This window comes from Oratosquilla oratoria, chromosome 4 (assembly GCF_046742065.1).
Source record: "Oratosquilla oratoria isolate Oo_2021 chromosome 4, ASM4674206v1, whole genome shotgun sequence".
Classification (NCBI taxonomy): Eukaryota; Metazoa; Arthropoda; class Malacostraca; order Stomatopoda; family Squillidae; genus Oratosquilla; species Oratosquilla oratoria.
The window spans coordinates 18792759-18816354 of NC_134780.1; the positions used below are offsets into that span (position 1 = coordinate 18792759).

General features: G+C 40.3%; 1 protein-coding gene across 5 annotated transcripts in view; it reads left to right on the top strand.

Annotated features, from left to right (window-relative positions):
- Nipsnap (protein nipsnap) overlaps window positions 1–23596 on the top strand; it is a 175109-nt gene that overhangs the window by 114947 nt on the left and 36566 nt on the right. For 2 of the 5 annotated variants that reach the window (XM_076183538.1, XM_076183539.1), the window contains one exon: window positions 1–386. This exon is cut by the window's left edge and continues 1101 nt beyond it. Coding sequence is in view for 3 of the 5 variants with exons in the window: in XM_076183537.1 (XP_076039652.1) it covers window positions 16383–16432; window positions 18799–18966 (218 nt within the window). In the remaining 2 variants the exon portion in view is untranslated. Of the gene's footprint in view, window positions 387–16382; window positions 16433–18798; window positions 21151–23596 lie in introns of those variants that run through there. The other 3 variants (XM_076183537.1, XM_076183542.1, XM_076183541.1) reach the window with 3 other exon arrangements.

The window sequence follows — 23596 nt, forward strand, 5'->3', positions numbered from 1 at the left end:
AGGCTGGATGGCCAAATTGTGCTTTCTTGCAAACATCAGGGCATTCAGCTCAAACTTAAAAGAATCTTATTTTGGTAGACATAGGACTATTTTTGTCCAAATGGTACAACAAATGATCCAAATGTAAATAGAAAAGAATGAAGAATATCTTTCAGATCATTCTATTTTAGGAAAATACTTTTGATGTTTTTGTTATGGTTAATATTGTTTGTTGAATATTATATATTGTACAGTAAAGTATAACAAAATACTTTATCAAATGTGTCGTGAGGTGAAATTGGGCACCTTAGAAGAAGCATCACTGAATATTTGAAGCATTTGCATACCACTAAGTCTTGTATATAGGTTGGATAGACCCAAGCACTCAATTACACAATGGAGTGGTAGATTTTGTTTTATTTCCCCTCTTTTTTATTTATTTATTATTATTTTTTTTTTATCAAACAGGTATTCAGTTGTAGCTTCTTGTGTCTTTTCTTTCTCATTTTTTCAGTTACTGGCCCCCTACACTACATGGATTATAGATTGTTTTTGTATATTTTATATGTTCAGAATTGTCGGATTTTAACCTCTAGTCCCAGCCTTATCTTTAAGTTATCATTTTGTGCCAAAACATTTAAGGTTGTGTATGAGAACTTGCTGAAGAATGGTTGATTTATCAATATATTATTAAGACTAATTATGTTTTTAGGTACTAAGCACATTGGTATTATATAAAACTATACAAAAGAATTGCGTTAAGATGTACATACATAATTGGAATTGTTTAAAAAAATGTATATAATGTGTTGAAGGTATGCTAAATTACAAGTTCAGAGGATTCTTCAGTAAATTAAATCCTTTCTACTTAGAATTTCTCAGGACTAAAAATAGGTACCTGCAAGTGGTGTTCTTATGAAGTGGACATCAGAGAGAATCAGCTCCCTGCCATTCAAGCATAAGTACACATGGGAGAGGGTGGTGGATGGAAGGGTGGTAGATAGAGCATTAATGGGCTATATAGTGGTGACCAGGAGTATGATAGGAAAAGTTAAGGATGTACATGTTCTAAGGGGAGAGAGTGGGGGAATATCAGATAATTTTCTGGTGGGAGGTAAATTGAGAGTGGAAAATAGGTGGAGAAAGAGGAAAAGGGCAGAAGGTAGGGAGGTACTTAGAGTGAACTGCTTAAATGAGAATGAAAAGGAGAATGAGTATAAGAAGCTGAGAGAGGAGTGGGAAGGAGTGAAGGATAGAGTAGAACTAGGAGTGGAGGAGGAATGGGGATGGTTCAAGGAGGGAGTCAAGGTGTGCAAAGATGGTGTGCAGAACAAGGTGGGCGGGAGGAAATAGAAGGAAGGGTAGCGAGTGGTGGGATGAGGAAGCAAAGAAAGGTGTAGAAGAGAAGAAGCAGGCATTCATAGATTGGTTACAAATTAGGACAAGGGAATCGCATGAGAGGTACAAAGTAAAGAGAAGGGAAGTTAAGCATACAATAAAGGAAGCAAAGAGGAGAGCAGATGTGAAAAGGGGTAAGAGTATGACAGAAAATTTTGAAAGTAATAAAAAGATGTTTTGGAAAGAAATTAAAAGAGGAAGATGAGGCAAATCAAGTAGAGAAGAAAAGGTAAAAGGTGCAAATGGAGAGATGATAATGGAAGAGAAGGCAGTGAGAGGAAGGTGAGCAATGTATTTTAGGGAGTTGCTAAATGTGAAGGAGGATAGGGAGGGAAAGGTAGTTGCAGTGGGAAGCACTAAGAAAATGAGAGTGATGAATGAGGAAAATGGAGGAGAAATAGGGAAAGATGAAGTGAAAGCAGCTTTTAAGATTAGAGCAGGTAAGGCCCTTGCAGAATGTCTGAAGAAAGGAAGTACAGTTATGGTGGACTGTCTGTTTGTTTAAGAGAGGGTGGAGTGCTGGAGGAGTACCTGTATAGTTCTGCTTTACAAGGGAAAGGGGGACAAGTGTGAGTGTAGTAGTTTCAGAGGGATCAGCTTGTTGAGTGTAGTTGGGAAGGCTTATGGGAGGGAGGGTCTTGATGGTGAGGAACAGAGGGAGTAATTGGTGAGAAACAGTGTGGTTTTAGGACAGGCAGGGGTTGTGTAGATCAGATTTTTGTGGTAAGACAGACATGTGAGAAAGCTATAGGAAAAGGTAAGGAATGTTTTTGGGCTTTTATGGATCTGGAAAAGGCTTAAGACAGGGTAGACAGGAAGGCACTGTGGGAGGTACTGCAGATATATGGGATAGGAGGAAAGATGTTAAGGGCAGTCAAGAGTTTTTATGAGAGTAGTAGAGCTTGTGTTAGGATTAGAAATGGATAGAGTGAGTGGTTTGAGGTAAAGGTAGGACTTTGTCAGGGATGTGTTATGTCGCCCTGGCTGTTCAATCTATACATGGGTGAAGTGGTGCAAGAGGTGAATGCAAAGGTAGTGGGTCAGGGGTTGGAGATGATTAAAGAAAATGGAGAAAGGTGGAAAATAAGCCAGTTATTGTTTGGTGACGACACTGCGTTTGTAGCAGGATCAGAGGAGGGATTGAGGAAGTTAGTGACAGAGTTTGAGAAGGTGTGTGAAAGAAGGAAGCTGAAGATAAATGTGGGTAAAAGTAAGGTGATGAGATGTACAAGGGGAGAGAGTGACAACAGGCTGGAAGTGAGCATTAAGGGTGAAAGACTGGAGGAAGTGGATAGTTTTAAACACTTGGGTGCAAATGTGGCAGGAAAGGGAGGAGGGGGGGTGGAGGTAGAATGTAGATTGAGAGAAGCGAGTAAATGTCTTGGTGGATTAAAAAGTGTAATGAGGAATAAACATCTGGGAATGGATGCTAAGAGGAGGTTATATGAAGGAGTGATTGTGTTAACAACACTGTATGGGGCAGAAACATGGAACATAAGAGAGGAAGAGAGGAGTTTGGATGTGTTTGAGATGAAATGTCTGAGAAGTATGATAGGGGTTACTAGGACAGAAGATAGGGCTGAATGGAGAAGGGTTGTGTATGGATGATGCTGTGATGCATGAGGGGGAGTGGGTGGGGGATGGGGGGTGAGGAAGTATGTATGAGAAAAAATTTGACGCAGCCCGAAGGGATTTCTCCCCATGTTCTTCTTTTCTGCATGAGGGAACGGAGAGGGAGGGGTCGCCGAATTTATGAAGCAGCCTTGCTGTGGATGTGCTGTGTCTTGCGACATTGCTTCTGACCCAGGGCAATGGACAGGATGCAGGGATGACCTGTCATCCAGGAGGTGCTAAGATAAGAGGGAGGAGGGTAGAGGGGAGTGGAATGTGTAGGGAATGGAATGGGTGGGAGTGCCTTTTTCTTTTTGGCTACCCCCCATTTAAGGGGGGAAAAGCCGTTGGTATATGTATGTATGTCATTGTACCTCCATCAGGAGATGCAGCCCAGAAAAATTGATACTCTGTTATCACATGACACCAGGCTCTAGATCTCTGTCAACTACACTTTTATTTCCTCTACCCTACAACAAAATGAGAGCTGACAATTGGTAACCGCTCACCTTATACAAGTAGGTGACATAGAAATAGTACTATGCTAATACAACACAGACAACAGTCCCGTGTTTCTTACCAGAGATCAGTGATTGGGGCAGCAGACTGGTTGCAGCTGCTGTGATGATGCAAGTTTCCAGTCAGTGACACTGGAGGCAACAGTTTATATTACTGTAATAATTTCTGCGGGGTGAAAAATATTGATTAGGTTACAAACACTTGTATCCAAATTATGCATGTATCAGAAGATAGTAGTGCTGCTTGCCTGGATGCACAGTCATGCTTTTTATTCCTTTCAGTTATTACTTTATTATTTTTCTGGAATGCCTCCCTTATCAGCAGGCACAATTTCAAAGATAAAGGTGGACAATAGGGGAACCAAAATTTAAGGTAAGGTTTATATTTTAGCTTTCATTACTGTTTCTATATTCTTATTTACCAGTAAGTTCACATTTTTTTTGTGCTTAATTAATAAATATGTTTTCACATTTTATTATAGTTCCATTACATCAATGAATGTTTAACCATATATACACGTGTTGTTTGTGATTATAGCTTTATTGTGCTTTTCATTTTGGCTCTCACCTCACCATATCTTTTATAATTGTAGCAGAATAATAACTGGGTAGATTAATCTAGCAGTATTCTATTGATGCTGAATTAGGAACTGGTTTAAAGTCAGTATTTAGCCATTGCTTTATAGATTTGCTTTATTTCATTGTAGTCAAGAGATTTTGATAAAAATTTATTCTATAGGTTTTAAGTATTGAAAATGATGAGTTTTAAGAATTGTGTACCATCTTTTTAGAAGAAAGTATAGATTGATAAACATATTAAGAAAAAATGTCATTATCTCTCAGCACAATGGTAGGTGTTGATATGTTATTTGATTATATTGTTATAGGATTAAGAATAATTTATGTTATCCCATTTCTGTGAGTATAATCTTCATCCTCAAAACTTTCAACACCCTCATCTCCATCAGGGGATACATCTGGGCCTGACACTATCTCTAGATCAGACCCAGCATCGTGCTCTAACAATATATTTCCCCCACCTTTTTCACATAAGGAGAGCTTACCCCAAATGACTGCTCCCCTCATACTACTACAAGCCAGTGAAATAGAAACTACCCCACACTAGTATAAGTAACAATCCAAAATTTCTTTATAAAGAGATCAATTGGGAGGGCTAAAAGACCATTCTCACTGCAAGGGGTGTGGATTTCCATTTGGTGAAACTAGCAAGAATGATGATTCTTTTTATTATTGTTGTTATAATTATTGTTGTTATTATAACTATGCCTTTGGGGATTAAAGAGTGTAATGAGAAATAGGCATTCGGGAATGGATGCATAGAGGTGATTATATGAATGGGTGATTGTGCTGACAGCTTTGTATGGGGCAGAGACTTGGAATTTAAGAGAGGCAGAGAGGAAAAATTTGAATGTGTTTGAAATGAAATGTCAGAGAAGTATGGTAGGAGTTACAAGGTTGGATAGTGGGAAGTGAAGAGTAGAGCTGGAGTGGAAAAGGAGATGTCAGATAGAGCTGATAAAATAGTAGTGGGATGGTTTGCACACATGGAAAGAATGAGTGAAGAAAGATTAGTAAGAGAGGTGTGGAAGGAGGAGGAAGTGAATTTGAGGGGATGACTGAGGATGAGATGGATGGATTAGGTGAAAGGGCTGCTGAGCAATGAAGAGAGAAGGCAAGAGATAAAGAGTGAGTGGAGAGTGGCTGTGTATAGATGAGACTGTGATGCAAGGAAGGGTGGGGGATTGGGGGTTAGTGAGTGGTTATGTGTGAATGATATTTTGACACCCTGCAGAGATATCTCCCTTGGTATATAGATTATTACAGGGTGACCCCTCAAAAAACAGGCCCCAATTTTCGATAGGCCTCGATTCTTAATTTTATGCAAGAATTAAATGAAAATTTGGTGACAACTAGTTTATTGTGTATAAAATATCATATCAAAACATGAGAGCCTTTGGATTTTTCTTCTTTATTCTAGAGCATGTGTTTGAGATGACTTCCATTTAGCTCTGTGCATTTCAATAGGTGCAGCACAAAGTTGCCCATGACATCCTCACAAGCTGACTGAGGAATGGCTCTGATCTCCTCCCTGATGGCTTCCTTGAGTTCTGTGATGGTCCTGGGTCTCCCTGTGTACACTCTGCCTTTAAGGTAGCCCCAGAGAAAGAAATCTGGGGGGCTAAGGTCTGGGCTGTGAGGTGAACACTCATAATCAGTCTTGAGACTGATCGCACAGTCACCAAAGTTCTCTTTCATCTAGTCTTGGGACAGGTTTGAGGCATGAGAGCTTGCTCTATCTTGCTGGAACCAGAACTTCCCCATAAGTGATGGGTACAGGGTCTGCAGCTCACTCTTGAAGGTTTGGAGGACCTCAACATTCCACTCATTGGTGACTGTCACTGTTGTGCAAGATTCCTCAATAAAGAATGGTCTGATGATGGCTCTGGCTGAGATTGCAGTCCATACTGAGCACTTTGGGGAGTATAGGAGCTTGGTGGCTACCTCATTGGGTCTCGAGGTCCCCCAGGTGGAAGTGAGCTTCATCTGAGGTCCAAAGGAGGTTAACCTCTTCAATATGAGTCAAAATCTCACAGGCAGTATTAGCTACCTGATATACATTGTGTGTTGGAAAAAAAGGATTGTGGTACTCCCCCAGGTAGGCGTAGCTCCTCCTTGGGGATCGGTGCCATCTGCATAGAGCTGATGGCCAGGGGTGGTTGCTGCTGATTGGCCCCCAACTCTTGGGGTTGGGGGGTGGTCCCACGACATAGACGTTGCAGCTCCAGGACATACAAAACAATCATACAAAACAAAGCCCTAAAAACAATTACAGGCTGCACAAATACATCACCTACAGACCATTTACACCATGAAACAAAAGTCCTCAAAGTCAAGGACCACCTCGACATGTGAGGCACACAAACACTTGCTGCAGCCACCACAAACACATCACACCCGCTACACTACATAGCAGAACACCCACACACACCAAGAAACATTAAAACTACACCCAAAGACCTTTATTACGCACAGATACTCTCTTCTCTTCCTCCACAACCACCAAATACCAGCCTCCGGAAACATATTAATAATCATATCACTCACCGCTCCATTAACACACTGAAAGACAACACACTGCTGCATGCCAGACCCCCTGATATCCACCCTTCTGAATCCTCTCTCCCACGAAAGGACAGAGTCCACTTGGCCAGACTGCGATGCGGTCACCACCCAGCACTTCTAAGCTACCAGAAGAGGCTGGACGACCGTGTTGTGAACAGCTGCCCAGGATGTAACACTTCACCCCATACCATACAACACATAATGGAAGACTGCATTATACACAATCATGCACGCAAACAACACAACATACACTCTATAAAGGATTTGTGGGAAAACCCAGTTTCGGCTGTGGCCTTCCTTGGGGAGACGGGACTGCTCGGACAGACAGTCTAGGGAACGACAACAACAACAACAACAACCTGATATACAGTATAATGATTTAATGATGCACCACAATACTCACATTATAAAATATAAAGTTACAATTGTATTACTCACTTTCACTCTGAATATTAATAACCACAGAAAATATAATCAAGCCAGTTCACATAATATGGGGGTCACTCAGATATAACTACAAAATAAATATAATCAGTTTCCCATTTACATTCTAGAGAATAGCTTTGGCTGACCCTTACATTTTTCTATTATGTCTTTCTCATAGTTACATTTTTCTTCCCTGTGTATTTTTACATATTTGTTCCTTTGATTAACATATAATTACCACTTTCTAGGTTTCCTGACTTTTCTCCATCTCTTCCAAGCTTTTTCTCTTCTATCTAGTGCTTTGCTGCACCTATTAGACCAGTGCTTAACCAGCACTTGGGCTTTTATGGATCTGGAAAAGGCTTATGACAGGGTAGACAGGAAGGCACTGTGAGAGGTATTACAGATATACGGGATAGGAGGAAAGCTTTTAAGAGCAGCCAAGAGTTTTTATGAGAGTAGTAAAGCTTGTGTTAGGATTAGAAGTGGAGAGAGTGAGTGGTTTGAAGTAAAGGTGGGACTTTGTCACGGATGTGTTATGTCACCTTGGCTCTGATCGCAACTGGAATGCTATTTTCTCATATCACACAGGATTACGAACTGGTCACAGCATTATAGACATCCTAGGGCAGGGGAGGACAATCCTTGGCACACATGCAAGGCCTGGTACACTACCAGCTTTTATCTGGCACACAAAACCCAGAGCTCACCTTCAAAAAGATAACTAATAAATCTCCATCTACATTTGTGTGACCATTGATAACTGCATTCTGCACTGGGTGGCAGATTGGGGTCCTAGGAGGGAATGTAGGCCCCGGACATTGTGGCCCTGGATTTTCGGCTTCAGGTAGTTGTGGACCCCAGACATTCCAGCCTCATTTGTTATACACCCACACTTGATGCATCAGTTATTATGCGTGATAACATAGAGAATTAAATAAATCCAAAATAATCTTTCTGTACGTCAAGGCTATGATTAATTAAAAGCTAACTTATAGTGACTGAATAAGATCAAAATTTTGCTACATTTGCCCCATGGAATGAAAATATCCTTCAGTTTCAATAAGGAAATATTTTGGATACTTCTGAAATTCCCTTTTGAAGCTAAAATATGTTTGTCTAACCAAGGCTATAAATTAAACAAAAAATGAATTAGATAGATTAAAAATCTTTTGTGAAAAAGAAAAGTTTGTATACATCAGGGCTATGAATTGGAGAAAAAAAAGTGACTTATAATAAAATAATGAATTAGACTTGAATTTGTTACATGTGTATTTGATTGAGTGGAGATATTCCAACTAAAATATAATAAGTTAAAATAAGACATCATATAAAAGTTGTATATATGAATGAGGCCAGAACATCCATGTTGATAATTTCCTGAGGCCAAAATGTCTGTGTGCACCTGAGAGATAAAAGGGACCTATGCTCATAAGTAGGTGTTTAACTTTACTTTGTTGTCATGAGAGATAATTTTGTATCAAAGATTTGTCTGATTTTGGCACCCACACCTAAAAAAAAAAGTTGTGCCCCCATCCTAGGGTAAACAGAAAAAATAACCTGCATTGCATTTACCAACAAACATGTCTTGTTTATTATTATTGGTTGATTGATTTTTTTTTTATTAATTTACTTTTTAATTGTGTATTTTAAGTATGTGACATGGCCTAGAAATTAATGATTCTCCTTAAACTTCACCTCCTTTTATCATAAGGAGCTATGCCTACTTTCATATCCCAATTCCTAACACACAGACTATGCAAAGTATTTGTAGAAGTTCCCCAAGGAAGTGTCCTTGGCATTCTTCATTTCAGACTAACTACAGATGATATGACAACAAAAATCCCCCCAAAATATCTGCTAGCCTGTATGTCAATGAATTAGACCTGTTTTGCATTGGAGTCCAACCTGATCATACCAACTGCCTTCTCAAAAATGCTGTCACCCGAGTGCACCAGTGGGCAGAAGACCACAAATTTAATTTCTCCACATCAAAACCAGTCACCTTGCACTTCTGTAGATGATGTTGCTACAGTGATACGCCATTAATACAATAAGGAAACACCACCCTCCCAATGGTAGAATGGACCCGATTTATGGGACTAATTTTCAACAACAGACTCCTGAACTCCACACCTCAAAATACTAAATGCATTATTTCTCTGAGCTTGTGATCAGAAAGTACTATCCTACACAATGTAGGGAACAATCACTGGAGCTTATATTAGGCACTCATACAAAGCAAACTTGACCCTGGATATCAAGCCTACGTCTTTTCTACATCCGTGGACCTCCTGTACCTCAACATAGGTGCCTCTCACAGTACTTCACGATGAAAGATACATGGTTTTGCATGTATTAAAAGAATACAGAATGTGGGCATCCCCCCACCCTTGGATATCCACTGTACCTTGACATCACTAACACATCTCTACCCAATCAAAGCACACCAAGCCAGTCTCCCACATAATAGAAAATTAAGCAAGCAAGACTTCAGCAATTATGTATGTAATACCCATGCATGTGGTAAAATAATGGCAGACCTGCTCTCTGCAATTGAAAATTCCAACAAGATCCTTCCCACAACAATGACTATTTGATCCCTTTGGCTACTTCCTTCAGTACCTCTTCTCAACTTAGCCACCTTACAAGAATTAATGCTAACATAAGCCATCTGGCAAGAATCTCCCACCTGTCATACATTCAATGAATATACATATACAACGATGGCTCTGCTTGAACCATGAAACTAGATCAGGATCTCCCCACATAAACCCCATTACCTCAATCTTCACTCAACCCCCCATCCCCTACATCCCATATAGTATCAGGTTCATGAGGTGCCCTACAAGCAGTCTTCACCCTCAAGCCTCGCCACTCATTGGTCCACAAAACCCATTCATAGATCACCCAAACCTCTACCCACTTTCAATTTGTATTCTTCTGCTGGATGCATTGTCATGCAAGCATCCCAGACAGCAAGGAAGTTGACAAGGCATCTTGAAAGACTGCATCCACTCCTTTTGATGTTTCCATTCCACTGCCAGTAACAGGCTTTTACCCATTTCTTTGATCAGCTACACTAACCATGTGGTAAGGACACTGGGAGCAACACTTGACAAATCATCCAAAAATAAATCCCATATACCACAGTTGTCCTCACATCAAAATAACCAATGTTTTAAAACAGACCATTCCATCTCACATGTGGCCACCTCATAACGGGAAATGACCTCCCCTCACATTATCACACTGCTAGACCGTCCAATTTACACAAAATCCCACAACAACAATGTAATTATGTTGTAAGAAAGGCTAGTATGCTTTTATACATGCCCTTGAGAACTATTCTTTACTAGTGTGTGGATACATTGGCTACTTTACGTCAGATCTATATGGTAGCAGCAAGCTTCAATGGGACACCTATTGTGTGATCTGACCCATGGTCAAGTTGGCTTGAGCTGAGGTTCAACCACTGAGAACACCTGCATTCTCAACAGGCAGATTCAACCACATAAATTGATATTTGTTATAATTCATCACTTGTACAGTGCTCGACAAGGAAGTATGAACGGTTAGTGAGAATGAGTGATGAGGAGAATGAATGAGTCATAAATCAATAAACAAAAGCTCACTTTGTACCTCTAATACTTTGATGGGTGGCCTTTACGTGCAATGATCTCAAAAAGGCGGTTTGGGATGGAAGTGGCGTACTTGGCAAGATGTGCAGGGGTTATACTAGCCCAGGATTGGCGAATGGCTGCCTCAAGCTTGGGCACAGAGCTTGTATCTTTACCCTGCAGGTCTTGTTTAATGTGGTTCCACAGGTTTTCTATCGGGTTTATGTCAGGACTATTGCCTGGCCAGTCTGGTATGTAAGGTATATGACAGTCTTTAAGCCACTGAGTAATACTACGAGCAGTGTGGGCTGGGGCATGATCTTGTTGAAAGATGTTAGCACCTGAGCTATTAAAAGAATCCTCCAGGTGGTCATTTAAGAGTTCATGATAAAGATATTGGTTCACTTTTACATTTTTTGGTAGTACAACAAGGCTCCCAAGTCCTCTTCTACTAAAACTTCCCCATACCATGAGAGAATCAGGGTGTTTCACTGTTTGTTGAACGTACCGGGGGTCAAGAGGGTCGCTACCCACACGCCGATACATGTTTCCACCCCCTATTGCCAATCACAGTAAAGGTGGACTCATCGGTCCAGAGAATATCCAGCCACTTATCATCATCCCACTGAAGATATTTCTTGCAAAACTCAACCCTACGGCGCCTCTGGTTAAGAGTGAGAAGAAGCTTCTTCACCGGGCGGTGGCTTCTGTACCCAAGGTCGTGAATGCAGCGGCTAACTGTTTGCACACTAACCTCCCCTAAGAGTCCCGGGTTACTTTCTTTTATTTTTCTGGCGGTAACATGAGGATTATGCTCTAACTGTCTCTTGATAACATTAGTAGCACGAGGGGATGTCTTTTTGGGGTACTTTTTCCTTGGTTTGTAACCGGGTGTGTCACAGCCACCTTCCTTAAAAATGGCAACCCACTTGCACACAGACGTCTTGCCAACCCCAACCTGCTCTATTATTTCCTTTGTTTGGTGACCAGATTTATGTAAATCTGGGTTATTGTCTCTTGTTCATGCCCATATTAAGGCTAGAAAGCACCTCTGTCTGCAAAAAACGCTGACTGCCTAGGTGGCGCCACCAGAACATTCACGGAACAAAAAGCCTCCCCACGAAGGCTAAGAGGCGACTGAGGGATGATTGATAGCATGCATCAACTGAGGGATGATTGATAGCATGCATCAACTGAGGGATGATTGATAGCATGCATCATAAACCCTACCCTTAGCTCCGCCCACTTGTCCGTTTGCTTTTCCTTGTCCATATCATTTACCCCCCTGGAGGATTCTTTTAATAGCTCAGGTGCTAATATCTTTCAACAAGATCACGCTCCAGCCCACACTGCTCGTAGTGTTACTCATTAGCTTAAAGACTGTCATATACCTTACATAGCAGACTGGCCAGGCAATAGTCCTGACATAAACCCAATAGAAAACCTGTGGAACCACATTAAACAGGACCTGCAGGGTAAAGATACGAGCTCTGTGCCCAAGCTTGAGGCAGCCATTTGCCAATCCTAGGCTAGTATAACCCCTGTACATCTTGCCAAGTACGCCACTTCCATTCCAAACCGCCTTCGTGAGATCATTGCATGTAAAGGCCACCCATCAAAGTATTAGAGGTATGAAGTGAGCTTTTGTTTATTGATTTATGACTCATTCTCCTCATCACTCATTCTCGCTAACCGTTCGTACTTCCTTGTCGAGCACTGTATATATAAATTTATAGAGTTAAATAAAGAGTGTCCATACTCAGTTCCATACTATAAATAGTTGTAAATAGATGGCAAGAATATATCGGGAAAACTTGCTCACTGGTTCCTCATAGTACAAGAGTTCATGCCTACCTTTTGTTTTGTTCAAGGTAAAGCAAACCTTGCAGCAGATGCTCTCAGTCGCCATATCACAACCATTACGCAAAGATCAGATCCTCTATGGAAAGGTATTTTACTGTATACTTCCTCAAATCTGCAGACACAACTGTTATGGGTAATTTCCCTCCCAATCTCAATTACACGTTAGCTGATGACGTACTCTATCACAAAACAACACTAATGAACAAACATGAACCCAACTGGTCAGTGTTTCAGCTTGTAGTCCCTACAGACCTCATTCCTGAAGTTCTGAAACTCCTACACAACTTCAATGCTGCACACCCTGGCAAGGAGAAATGCATTACATAAGCCAGATTGCAATACTTATGGTTAACCATGAGGAAGGATATACACTCCCACATAGATGCTTGTCACCCTTGTGCATAATACAAAGATCATATCAGCAATCATGTTCCCATCTGAACTCGTATCCCTTGCAAATCATTTGAAACAGTAGCTACTGACCTCCTTAAGTTACCACTTCCAGCAGAAATCAGTGCCTCTTCATGGTGGCCATTTTTCCCAAGTCGGCATTCTTTCTCCCCACCAGACAAAACTGCACATGTGGCAAAGACCCATATTGACAAACTCATATGCCCCTTCACTACACCCAAACTCTGATTTTTGACAACTGAACGGAGTTCAGCAATGTGATTATTTCAAATATTTGTGAATACTTTCAAATCATAAACTGTAATACTGCTGCTTACCACCCTAGTTCAAATGGCTTAGTTGAATGGCAGAACTGAAAGATTCTCATATAGTCCTCTGGCTTGGACAAAAGATTCCCATATGACCTTGTATCAGAACCCCCTCCCATTTGCAATTTCAATGATTTTGTTAAGGTCAAAGTAGCAAATTTTAATAATCTTTTCAAAAGAATCCATAATACTTTTAATCTGGCTAAAGACGATATGGCCCGTCTGCATAACAAATCAGCCAGAGATTGTACATTTGAACTTAGAGACATTGTTTACTCCCTCAACCACACCCCCACCTCAAAGCTGCTCTCCCCTGAATTCACTGGACCTTTTTGTATCATTGGTCACAAGTCAAATGAAGTGAAAGCATTTGGGTTGCACAGTCTTACAGATACTGTATTGCACAAAGATCATAACAAAAGAGCCATGGCCTCAACATAGAGACCATTCCATCATCAGTTGGTACTAACCATACTATAGAGGATCCTCACCAATCCTCTCAACTTCCCCCTACTCCTCTCTCCCATTACAACCTTCGCAGTCGAGCTACCACTTCATAAGATTGCATCTTGCCTAGGTGAATAGAAATAATATCTACTTCCACATGATCTTAAGATTAAGTAAATTTTATCATAGATTTTCCCATAATGAAATTGCTCAAAATCCATGTACATTTATCTTATATGTCAAATTATTATATTTTTATTTTCTTTGAGCACTAATTTCGCTGTGGTCAGTGAATGGTAGCTGTTCTGATCATCAGTTGCAAGCAATGCTGTTATGCATTTTTACTTGCCCATGACAATTATTCATTCTATACTAGTGTGCACATGTGCATGCATTGGCTATTCTACGTCAGATCTTGGTGGTAGCAGCAAGCTTCAATGAGTCACCTATTGTATGATCTGACCCACGGTCAAGTTGGCTTGAGCTGAGGTTCAACTAACAAGAATACCTGCATTCTCAACTGGCAGATTCAATCACATAAATGATATTAGTTATTATAACTAATCACTTCTTGTATATAATTTATATAGAGTTAAAATAAATACTGAGTGTCCATACTTAGTTCCATACTATATATAGTTGTAAATAGACATGTTTAGAATTATAAATTGTAAAATATTGTTGTTGCAACCACCACCATTTTCTTCATCACCTTGGATGGAAAGCACCAGTCACAGAGGTGACACAATAAAGAAAATAACCAAAAAATAATTTATCTCCAATGCCTCCAACTATGTAGAACAACACAAGTCAATAGTCATTTGTTCCCATTCAACAACAGTAACTAACCATCTTTCCACAACTTAGTATAGAAAACAGAAATATTATCCAAAACCATAAATACCTTTGAATAACTAGACCAACCTATCACATTTAACTTTATTCTACAATGTTTTATTATCTTGAGTTCGTTCGTAAGTTCAGAATTTTATTTCTTTAGATGAGATATCTTGTTAGCTTGGGTTAAACATTCCATCAATTCTACAGTCTCCTTTCTTTGTTCAATGACTTCGTTTGCCCACCATTTTCTATTATTACTCATTTCCCTTTCCATGTCTTAAGATTTGACTCAAATTTCTTCTTTCATACTTACCAAAACTGGAAAAGGAGTCTTCATTATACAATTTAAATCTTGTTGGTGTTTCAAGTCCTCAGTTTACATTATACTTTGGCGTGGCACCCGTAGATGGCTCTGCTTTCGAGTCAACATTCGTCTCAAAATCATTTTTTTTATTTTCATGCACCTTCTATTACTAAATCAAATTATCACTGCAGAGAAATCATTTTGGGTAACCACAATTGCTCCCCCTCCCATTCAATATAAACCAGGCTGCCTGTTTTCCTTGTACTCTTAAAAATTTTCGTTTTCTTCAGCAGCCGACAGAACTGAAGTGAGATGTTGATAGTGGCACGAGATTGTCCCAAAAGATAGAAGTGTTGTTAAACCATGGACTACAACAAGAGCAAGAATACAAGGAAGACATTATTGGTTTACTCGTTGGGGGGGGGGATGAAGCACTAACAAGAGCGAAAGATGAGAAGGAACTAGGAATGTTGGTCATCAGATGAACATGTTGATAAGATTTTTGGTGAAGCATACAATTCAATGGCAAATACTAGAGCAGTGTATCAGTTAATGGATGGAGAGATAAAAAAAAATCAGAGTACTTGATCTGCCACAAATTAAAATGTGCAACAGTGATGTGCCCCCCACCCCCATCCCTCAAAAAAGTTAAATAAAGAGAATTAAAGGAACAATAAAAATTTTCCCCAGCTGTGACATACAGTAAAAGTAAGAAATGAAAAAAATATATAGGAAATAAAAAACAAATGAAACTGCCCTCTTTAGAAGAAAGGAGAGAAGCATATATGCAGTGTTTGGATAAAAGAAAGGACTGAATAGAATTGACGGGGGAAAATCTGATTTTTGACAGGAGAGCAAGAAGAAAAAGAAGACACATTGCCCTAAGGATTCTTGTCAGGCAATTTCATTCATCTCCGTGACATTTCCTCTGTAGTGAAGGAGTAATTTGTTACCTGTCCCTTCCGTATTTTCATTTCATTATGGCTGCTGCAATGCTGTTTTATTCATCTTCAGGGCACCCCTTGGGCCTATGAGATGGGGGGGTCCATCCAGTAATTTGTTCCAGGGCCCAAGAGCTAAAAAGGGTTCCACAGCAACCATGCAACGTCCATCCCTCCTCAAGAACAAGCACTTTCTACTATCCTAGCTCTACATGCACTTGCATTCACACACGCAAACCTTATTGCACCACACTTCTTTTTATTAGTATATATTATTGATTATTGTAGGACTAGTTGTATAGACCAAGATTACCTACAGATCCTCAATTTTGAGAAGAAAAAAAAAATTCCTGCCAAGGGCCTTGCAAATTTTTTCTTGGAGACTTTATGCACCCCTTCGGTAAGGTTCAGATGTGATTTGTACAATGTAACTTGAGGGCACCATGCTCTACATTTGCACCAGTGTTGCAAAAGTGGTAAAACTAAACCTTGGGAAATAAAAGGGACCAATAAATCTTCCATTACAAAGGGGATGGGTATGTACTAGATGTCATTCTAATACTTATTTACAGGTTGCTGCCCAGAAAGACTACAAGCAAGTTTCTCTGTATTGGTCATTCTGGTAGATATCTAGAATAAGGACCATGCAGTAACCTTATTATGAATTGGCCGCGTGGTTTGTTTTTTGTGTGACAGTTCCCGACAAAATAGAACACAAAGGGGTTGGGACCTGACATAATGAAGCAGCTTTTTGGTTATCCATTTTAACTGTTCATAGAATTATGTAGTTAGTGTACCCTGTGTCTAATACTAACAAGAGTCTTTATCTGAAACTGTAAGAGTGAATTCATACAGTACTCGTCAAAAGTATGAGATCCTTACTCCTTGCGGCTGCTTATTCATGACAAAAATAGGAAGGCATTTACTGAGGTGAAATTATGTAGATAGAATGTATCTGGCAACCCCCTGCTGTCATGCTGGGCCAACAGAGTGGAACATGAGGGAGAACCCAGCCAGTCACTCCCACACTGCTGTGGGAAGAGCATTTACAAGTAACCCCTCTCTTCAGGACCTTGCCTTTTTACACATTGCTTTTCATTTCCCTTGGGTCTGTATCATTGCCATGGCCCCTACAAAGGAATTTACTAAAGATATAATTGCCCAAGTCATTGGATTAAAGAAGGCAGGCCATGGAACTAAAGAAATCAGTGAAATGTTGAAGGTGGTCAAGCTTAAAGTCAAGAGATACATGGTGCAATTTCGGGAGGGAAGAGGACTGGAGATATCCCAGAAATCTAGGATAGGGCATCCTAAGGAGACTTCTCCATTGGTTTTGAACATCATAAAGTGTACTTTAGATTCAAATCCACTAACAAAAGCAAAATCTCTGAAGGAGAAGTCTTCATAGCTCCCTGTACCAGGTTTCTGGGATGGTATGTCCAACCCTCCTCCCTCCAGAAATCGCACAATGTATCTCTTGACTTTGGACTTGGCCAACTTCAACATTTTACTGATTTCTGTAGTTCCATTGCCTGCCTTCTTTAATCCAATGGCTCGGGCAATTACCACTTTAGTTAATTCCTTTGTAGAGGTCATGGTAATGATACAGACCCAAGGGAAATGAAGAAAAGCAGTGTAGGCAAGGGCCCGAAGAGAGAGGTTACCTGTAAACACTTTCCACAGCAGTGTGGGAGCGACTGGCTGGGTTCTCCCCCACATTCCACTCTGTTGGCCCAGCATGACAGCAGGGTGTCACCAGATACATTCCATGAACATAACTTCACCTCAGAATGTCTTTCTATTTTTGTCATAAGTATGTGGCCACAAGGAGTAGGGCCCACATACTTTTGATGAGTACTGTATAACATTAGTATAACATCACAGGTTTCTAAGTGTGCATTGTGTCTATTTCACCATTTGAAACCTAACATCCTGTATTAACATATATATTGTATGATGGACATGTCAATTTCTAAGATGACCCAATCAAGCCCTGGACTTACAGAATAGGGATCCAGTATGTTTATTTCATGCAAGCCATTCAGGAGAGAATGATTTTATTTCCTTTTTATGTCTAGGGTGAGGGTAATGAGGCTTTGGACTCCTGTTGTATGTAGGTCTGGAATTCGAATCGCAATATGGCGTCATAGAAATTTACATGATCATTCCTGTGGATTGCTTATGACTGTTAGGAAGGAGGGGTGAAGGCTTGAAGTTTATTCTGTAATGTTTAAAAAACAGGGAGATAAGAACTGAAGTTTACTCTATTGAAAAAAAGGAAGGGAAATTACATCTGCAGAATCCAAATACACAGTATATCCTCGTGCTGGAAGGTGGACTTTGTGTGACATTATGTCACCTGAATACATTTCTGCAAACAGGACAGACTTTGTATTTTCAGACTGCATGCTTGTATAAACCCATCGGATTTCTTAGTCTGGATACTCAGCCTTGAGCCAAAACATGATTGTGAACTCAAAGCTCTTACCTGTCTTCCTTAACCAACCTAGCCAATCCATTGTCATTAGCCCTTTCCAACTGAATAAAATTGTATGGCATTAGCCAGACCAATTTTTTTAATGGTCACGTGGCACTTCAGGGGTTGATAGAAATGTTTTAGATCCTCCAACACCTAGAGGTCCCTTTTAAGCCAAAGAAAACCTATTGAAGTTAGCCAGAACACGCCATCTTATAGACCTTTAACCTGTGTATGGGGTCTGATGTCTGATACCTCTGTGGCAGCCCCTTGATAATGAAGATAGCTTGTCTTGATTACCCCTTTCAATACCAAGTGACTTTTTTTCTGGCTACCACCAGGCTATTTTATTCATCTCTGTGGGACCCAATCAATAGTGAAAGGTGATAACATCTACTTGACATATCTTGAGGTATAACATCTTTCCTCTCCTTGTCCTGTCATCCCAACAGGACATAAAGTTCTGTTATACCATGCCTGTTAACACATGCCCTGTGCTGCTCCTCCTACAGGTTACAGGTCCCTGGAGGCGCGTCGGTGTGCCCGTGAGGCCGCTTGGAGAGTTCCTGGTTGGGATGAGTGTGTTGCCCACACTGTGCCTCTCATGGACCAGTTGGACGCAGCCATATTGGTCCCTACGTTGTTTAGTCCAACGCAGTAAAGACCGAGTGGATGGTTGATGCTGTTTTTTTCCGTGAGGAATGAAGTGTAAAAATGACATAGTATCCGAATTATAAATAGAAAAAAAAAGTCAGAAAGCCAGCATATTTCTGCATGAATATATATACATATATATATATATATTTGTCTACCTAACTGTGGCAGACTGTCACAAGCATTGCTAAGTGAGGTTATCAGATGAATGTGATGTTGATGAACAAGTGATGATATAGAGGTCCATTTTCTCAACAAGTGTCCACACATACTGATGAAGAGGAAGAAGGTTCAACTTGTGTGAAATACTGTCATACTTCCATTCATACACTCGCTTAATTGGTTTTCATATTGACGGTTTCTCTCTGCAGAGCTTAGGGAACAAACATAATTTAGCATTCAAGAGAAAACCAAACTGTTTATAATGGTATGTAATAAATCTGTATATAAGAAAGAGGTATGTAATAGAGAAGTTTTGCTGACCTTGGTTCTCCATGTAATCTATTTATAATCTCGTTTACGAAAACTAGGTTTGAAAGTGCAGTTTTAAACCTGAAATTTTTATTTTTACCAGTGCCCCTCTCTTTATGGAGAATCTCATGGTATTGTAGTAAGTTGTCTTATATTTCATGTGTTGGTTTAGTTTTTCAAGTGAATTTATAGTTTGGTTTATAGTCCTGTTTTCTGTAGGAAGTTGTGGGGAGGAGACAATTGGATCTTCTGTGTTTTGTCACTTGGGATTTGGTATAGAGTCAGTGCTGTTTGACTAGGTAGATGATGGTGATGATTATTGTGGGGTGTTGTGTAAATTAGGCAGTCCAGCAGTACGCATGATATTGTGAGGGGAATTTTACTTTGTAATGGGAGTTCATAAGAACATAAGAATGAAGGAGACTGCAAGAGACCATAAGGCAGCTCTGTATCCATCACCACCTGTCATCCCCATCCATAAAGTTGTCTAATCGTTTCTTAAAACAACTGATAGTTTCAGCGCTTATTACATGGTTACTAAGTTTCCATTCATCGACCACCCTACTAGTAAACCAATTCTTGCCTATTTCCTTCTTAAATCTTAATTTTTCCAGTTTAAATACATTACTACTAGTCCTGCTCTGTTATTTTAATATGATGACCTTGTATGCATCACCCTTGTTAAAGCCTTTGATCCACTTGAACACCTCTATTAGATCACCCTGCACTCTGCATCTTTCCAGAGAGTGTAAGTTAGGTGCCTAAGCCTCTCTTCGTAAGGCAAATTTCTGAGTCCATATATCATTTTGGTCATTCTTCTCTGTACTGATTTTAGTGAATTGATGTCCATTCTGTAGGATGGAGACCAAAACTGTACCGCATAGTTAAGGATGGGTCTATCACTAGAGTTTGATAATTACCTCTGTACTTCTATTAGTTACTGTCCTAGCAATGAAACCTAATGCTCTGTTAGCTTTATTCATGGCACTAATGCACTGTTTCCTGGTTTTAAGGTCCGGACTCACTAGAACTCCCAAGTCTCTCTTGCACTCAGTTTTCTCTAAAAGCGTGTTATCTAAGCTGTATCTATTTTCGGGGTTCTGTAGACCTACATTTAACACACTACACTTAGAGATATTGAAGTTCATTTGCTGTTTCACTGACCATGTAAACAATTTGATAAGATCATCGTGCAGAATCTCTGCGTCGTCTCCTGACCTAATTAGGCGTCCTATTTTAGTGTCGTCCACAAACTTACTAACATCACTATTTATCCCATCGTCTAAGTCGTTTATGTACATAATGAACAACAAGGGACCCAAATCCGAGCCCTAGGGGACCCCACTAGTAACATTGCCCCATCTAGATTTTACTCCATTTATGGTGACCAGCTGTTTTCTGTTACTAATCCAAGCTCTAATCCATTTTAACACTTTTCCTCCTATGCCATGGGCTTTGATTTTATTTAGTAGTCTCTGGTGTGGCACCTTGTTGAACACTTTGCTAAAGTCAAGGTAAATAACATCGTAATTATCATTGTTATCTGACGCCTTACATACTTTAGTGTAAAAGGATAGAAGATTAGTCACACATGACTTACCCTTGGAGAAACCATGCTGTGTATCACAAATTAAATTATGTCTCAATGTGTTCCTGAGTCTATTTACTATTATTGATTCAAGCATTTTTCCTATAACCGATGTCAAACTGATTGGCCTGTAGTTGCATATAGACAATCTACCTTTTTAAAAACAGGAACAATGTTTGCCTGCCTCCAAGCAATAGGCACAAAACCAGTGTCTACCAATTTATTAAATATTTCAGTTAACTGGTTGCAGATTTCAAATTTACACTCCTTAAGCATTCTGGGAAAAATTTCATCGGACCTGGGGATTTTGTAGCTTTAAGTCTTTCAATCTGCTTGACTACTACTTTTTTTACTAATACTGATATTAGATAGACTACTTTCTTCATCCCCACTGAAAATTGGAATGGAATACGTGGTCTGATGGGTTGCTTTGGTTCGTGTTCCCTTGCAGGATCTGTTAGTTCAACTAGGTGTCAGGATTGCATGTGTTCATTCATTCCAATTGGGTCTGGTAGGTGCATTGAGAGATCTAGGAAGCTTACATGTTTAATGTTAGTGTGTGTGATTAGTACTGGAATGGGAGCAAATTTTAGCTTGTACTGTACATTTAATGTTGAAGCTGCAGTAGATATTGGGGATGGAAATCTATTTCTGTTATTTGCAGGTGGAATTGTTTATTGGTGTTTCTTGGGCAAGGGAGCTTATTAATAGGGTATGGTTGATCTGCTCCATTGTGTCTTTTGTGGTTCCTCTGGGAGAGTTAAAACTTCTTATTTTTTAATGAGGAAGTTATAGGTTTTAGGGGTAAGAGGAGGGAGTGAATAGGTTTGTGATTGAGAGTTGTAGTGGGCTGATGAAACTGGAGGGTTTGTGTAAGAGGTTCTTGTCCATTTTTGTTGCGTTGGGAGAATGATTGGGTGTTCTGGTGGGTGGGGGAGGTGATGAATGGAATTGTGGTTGAGGGTTTAGATGGGAGTTCAGGGTTGTATTTGAGGTTCTTGTACCTCAGATGGGTTGGGGCTGAACCTTTTAGTAACACTGGTGATGGGGTTGCAGTAGTTTATATAATGTGGCTTTTTGTACCGTGCAAAGTGGCTCTTTGTGTAGTTGTTTGAGTGGAACTATTATGGGGAAGGGATGTCTGTTGACTCATGGTGCTTTTGTGAATGTGACTCTTGGTCTGATCATCCTGGATTGTACTTGTTTTCAGTCTTCTATGAAACTGATGTGTCTTGAGCCTCTGACACAGAGGACTTAGTTCCCATATACTGGGCAATCTGAGGTTGATACAGGGTGGTTTTACTTGCAATTCATACAATTGGCTGAGTTTGAGCATGGGGTACCATGTGCAGGGGTTAAGCAGGGTACACATACACCACCTATGAGTTGACGTCGTCTAGTGCATCCAAGGCACTGGGAGTTGAAGCAACATAAGTGTGGATTGTTCCTCTGATTTATATCTCAAATACCCTTCAGTTAGGTAGATTGGAACTTGTGGATGACTGAAGGTCACTATTAATGTTTGGGTATTGATCTTTTTTAATATTCCCATTATTTCTTGTTTGGTATTGTAGTGGTGGGGTGCTGACCATTTCCAAATAGGTTATAAGTGTTCTGTGTGGTGTTTTAATTGAGGCACTAGTTCTATTGTTTGGGTATCTCCTTTGGGTCACATACCTAGGGGAGTTCCACATTGGTCATCAAATTCACCATATACTCTTACAGGGCATTTCTTTGTTACTGATTCATTGGTGGTAGATTTTAGGACCACGAGTCTTGGATTGACTAATTCAAGCCCCACTTCATCTTGATATGGCTCAAACTGATTGTTAACAAGGCTTGGTAATCTAATGAATATCTTATAAAGATTGGGGTTGTAGATGTTGATTGTATTGCTTGGGTCTACTAATAATGCTGACTGCGACGATTATCACCCTCTGTGGAGTGGGTGGGGAGTTGTTCTGGTGTTGCCACTAGAGATTTTTCTTGTTTTTGTTGGGGAGGGGGCTTTGCATAACTTACAGGGAAGTGTTACAGGGCAGGGTGGGAGTGCATCAGAGGGACCTTGGTTTTGGTAGTGTTGCTGTTTTCCCTACCCGTTGTTTTGTTTTTATTATTATTATTGTTATCATTTGTACCACATTAAGGGTGACCATGCTGGGGGTGTCTCCCCAATTTGGTTGGGTTAGGGGAGACTATGTTTAAAGTACCTTTTCTAGTCATTTCCCCATGTGGGGTGAACAGAGCAGACCCTGAATAGGACTGCTCAGTCACGAAGGTTGTTGCTGAGCTGTACTGCTCCCCATCCTCACAAAGGGCAGCCACTGGGCCTATGCCGCCAGCCATGTGGGTTGTGACTCAGGGCTTCTAGAGATCACCATCTCCTGCCCCCACTATAATGCACCATCACCAGAGGACTTAGGTTTGTTAGTTCAAAGAAGTTATTGTTGGTAGGAGAGATGTTGACTGAACCAGTCTCAGTCACTGTCTCACTCTTGGCAACTCCCAAGTGGGAACAGGTTCCAAAGAGCACATGGAGGTGGTGGGACAGCAGCTGGCCCTCCTTTTCCAGGATTCAAGTCCTTGAGATAAGCCTT